The 3312-nt window shown below is 53.4% G+C and overlaps 1 protein-coding gene across 1 annotated transcript; it reads left to right on the forward strand.

The window, feature by feature from the left end:
* The first annotated feature begins 461 nt into the window (after positions 1–461).
* On the forward strand, positions 462–2715 carry ATOH1 (atonal bHLH transcription factor 1). The gene has a single exon (XM_058546462.1). It carries the CDS (start codon positions 680–682, stop codon positions 1745–1747), a length of 1068 nt encoding a protein of 355 aa, XP_058402445.1. The 5' UTR covers positions 462–679; the 3' UTR covers positions 1748–2715.
* Positions 2716–3312: the final 597 nt, after the last annotated feature.

Consider the following 3312-nt stretch of genomic DNA (forward strand, 5'->3'; position numbering starts at 1 on the left):
GATCTATAGGCAGAAACGGTGGGAGTTACGATCCCAGCACGGAGGCAGCCAGGGGCAGACGGCTTCTCCCAGCCGCGAGTCCCTCCCCGCCCAGGCGCGCCCAGCCTCTCCCGGAGCCGCCCGCCCGCGGCCGCGCACGGCCGAGCCGAGTAGCCTCGGGCTCCAGCCAAGAGCTCGCTCCGCACCCGCTCACGCAGCCCCGCCGCTAGCGCGGCGACACGACACCGGAGTCGAATTACAACTCGCAATTAACATATGAATTTGACGAACTTAAACGAGGTTAGAAGAAAAAAAAAAAAAAAGCCTTGAGCCCGCGCCTGAGTCCTGGGTGCGTAGGAACTTTTCTCCGGTGTAAAAACTCTTTGATTGGCTGCTCGCACGCGCCTGCCCGCGCCCTCCATTGGCTGAGCAGACACGCGACCGGCGCGAGGAGGGGGCTGGGAGAGGAGCCGGGGGAGACACACTGGCGCGTGCCGCTTTTTAAAGGGGCGCAGCGCCTTCAGCAACCGGAGAAGCTTCGTTGCACGCGACCTAGTGTGTGATCTCCGAGTGGGTGGGGGAGGGTCGAGGAGAAGAAAATAAGACATTGCAGTAGAGACCCGGGAAGGCTTTTTTGTTGTTGTTGAACTGGTTTGCCAGTGCCTCCTCCGACTCTGCTCCTCCGAGCCTCTGCAGTGCAATGTCCCGCCTGCTGCATGCAGAAGAGTGGGCTGAAGTGAAGGAGTTGGGGGACCACCATCGCCATCCCCAGCCGCACCACCTCCCGCAGCCTCCGCCGCCACAGGCACCTGCGACTCCGCAGGCGAGAGAGCATCCCGTCTACCCGGCCGAGCTGTCCCTCCTGGACAGCACTGACCCACGCGCCTGGCTGGCTCCCACTTTGCAGGGCATCTGCACGGCACGCGCCGCCCAGTACTTGCTGCATTCCCCCGAGATGGGTGCCTCGGAGGCCGCGGCGCCCCGGGAGGAGGCGGATGGCCGTGGGGAGCTGGTGAGGAGGAGCAGCGGCGGTGCCGGCGGCAGCAGCAGCAAGAGCCCCGGGCCGGTGAAAGTGCGGGAACAGCTGTGCAAGCTGAAAGGCGGGGTGGTGGTAGATGAGATGGGCTGCAGCCGCCAGCGCGCCCCTTCCAGCAAACAGGTGAACGGGGTGCAGAAGCAAAGGCGGCTGGCGGCCAACGCCAGGGAGCGACGCAGGATGCACGGGCTGAACCACGCCTTCGACCAGCTGCGCAACGTTATCCCGTCCTTCAACAACGACAAGAAGCTGTCCAAGTACGAGACCTTGCAGATGGCCCAGATCTACATCAACGCCTTGTCCGAGCTACTACAAACGCCCAGCGGTGGGGAGCAGCCGCCGCCGCCACCTGCATCTTGCAAGAGCGACCACCACCACCTTCGCGCCGCCGCTCCCTACGAAGGCGGCGCGGGCTCCGCGACTGCAGGGGGGCCTCAGCCGGCCTCTGGAGGGGGCCCCCGTCCGACCCCTCCCGGAAGTTGCCGGACTCGCTTTTCCGCCCCGGCCTCCGCGGGAGGATACTCGGTGCCGCTGGACGCTCTGCACTTCTCGACTTTCGAGGACAGCGCCCTGACGGCGATGATGGCGCAAAAGAACCTGTCGCCTTCTCTGCCTGGGGGCATCCTGCAGCCAGGGCAGGAGGAAAGTAGCAAAACTTCGCCCCGGTCCCACAGAAGCGATGGGGAGTTTTCTCCCCATTCCCATTACAGTGACTCGGATGAGGCAAGTTAGGAAGGTGACAGAAACCCTGAAAACTGAGACAGAAACAAAATCGCCCTTTCCCAGTGCGCGGGAAGCCCCGCGGTTAAAGATCCCCGCACCCTTTTAATTTTCACTCTGCGATGGTCGTTGTTTAGCAACGGCTTGGCTTCAGATGGCAGCTACATTTGATGGTTTGCAAAAGCCGCCGCTATTCCAAACTTCCTATGGTCCATATTGTTTGATGAAAATTTGCTGTTCAAGTTGTGTTCTTTCCTCCCACCTTCTGCTCCCCCTGTAGATAGACAAGGTATGATTATATGTACCCATATATGGCATCTTTATTCTAGTTCCCTTCTGCCAATACGCTGCTAAAACGTCGCATCTTCTTCTCTGTCGCTGGTTTGTGTTTAATTTATTTTATGCCCTAGGCGTCCATCCCTGTGTGTTGTGCGCACCCACGTGTGGGAGAGTTAGCATTCCGAAGTTGTTTCCCCAAATGTATATGAAACGCAAAGTTAATGCTTCCAAAGTGAATAACTTTTGACTATGGAATTGTTAGAAAACAGGGAACTTTGAGGTTTATGTATTGTATAAACATACCCAGTATGTATATCGGATCGCGAGAATGTTGGCGTCTTGTAGGAAACTTGGCGCACGCACTTTATCAGCCGCTACTGCTGTGGCTCCGGGACAAACTCAAATGCCAATTGCAGACCAGTTTTTTGTCTTTTTTTTTAAAACAAGGCCACTTATTATACTAAAGCCCTTTGCAAATGTTTGTTTAAAAAATTAAAATTAAAAAACACGTCTAGTAGTGTCAAAAGCATTTGGTCAATTTTATTTTGCTTTGTTAATGTTAGAAAACTTATTTATTATTGTTTGCTACCATTTCGACTTATCTTGATTCATTTTTTTTACGTTTTCTACTCGAGATCATTTTATTTTAATTTAGCAAAGCCAACTGCCATTGTTTTATGTATTTCTTTTTGCAAATGATAAAAATAAACGTGAAAATAACTTTTATTTGTCGCTTACTTGTTCCATTCTAATGTAAGCGTTGAAAACAGGTTAAAAATGGCCTTGAAGTCTTCTATTAAATGCGAACTTGACCTAACTCGAAGAAAAATTCTGTTATAAATCTTGCACCTTAAGTGGTATCAGAAACCCTACATAGAAAAGCGCTCAAGTCAACAATTAAATTGCAACACAGTTTTGCCTCTTGGATAGCCAGGATCTTTCCAATCTTCCTTACTCCTAGCCCCAACAACCTCTGCGCGGGGAAGCACGTGTTTCAGGTCTCCTAGGATCTAGCCAGGAGTGGTGAACTTTACCAGGGTTAGCTATTTCCACTTCATAAAATCTGTAGCCAAGCCGAAAGCTTTCCCGGTATGTCAAATACACAGCACAGGCTTTCTCTCTCTCTCTCCCCACCCCCGCCCCTTCCGTCTTACTTCTCCTGTCTCTCCTCTTTGTTGGGGGGACTAGCCCGGCACGAAGAGGAAAAGGGGACAATGGAAAAGAACATGAGGGAAAAGGGGGATTGGTGTTCATTGATTCAAAAATTAGAAGCCTGCAGCTGTCCTAGGAAATTGTTG

The sequence above is a fragment of the Diceros bicornis genome, chromosome 8 (assembly GCF_020826845.1).
Source record: "Diceros bicornis minor isolate mBicDic1 chromosome 8, mDicBic1.mat.cur, whole genome shotgun sequence".
Taxonomy (NCBI): Eukaryota; Metazoa; Chordata; class Mammalia; order Perissodactyla; family Rhinocerotidae; genus Diceros; species Diceros bicornis.

Excerpts from the sequence above, each read along its gene's own strand:
- ATOH1 (XM_058546462.1), top strand. The coding sequence starts at position 680 with ATGTCCCGCCTGCTGCATGCAGAAGAGTGGGCTGAAGTGAAGGAGTTG.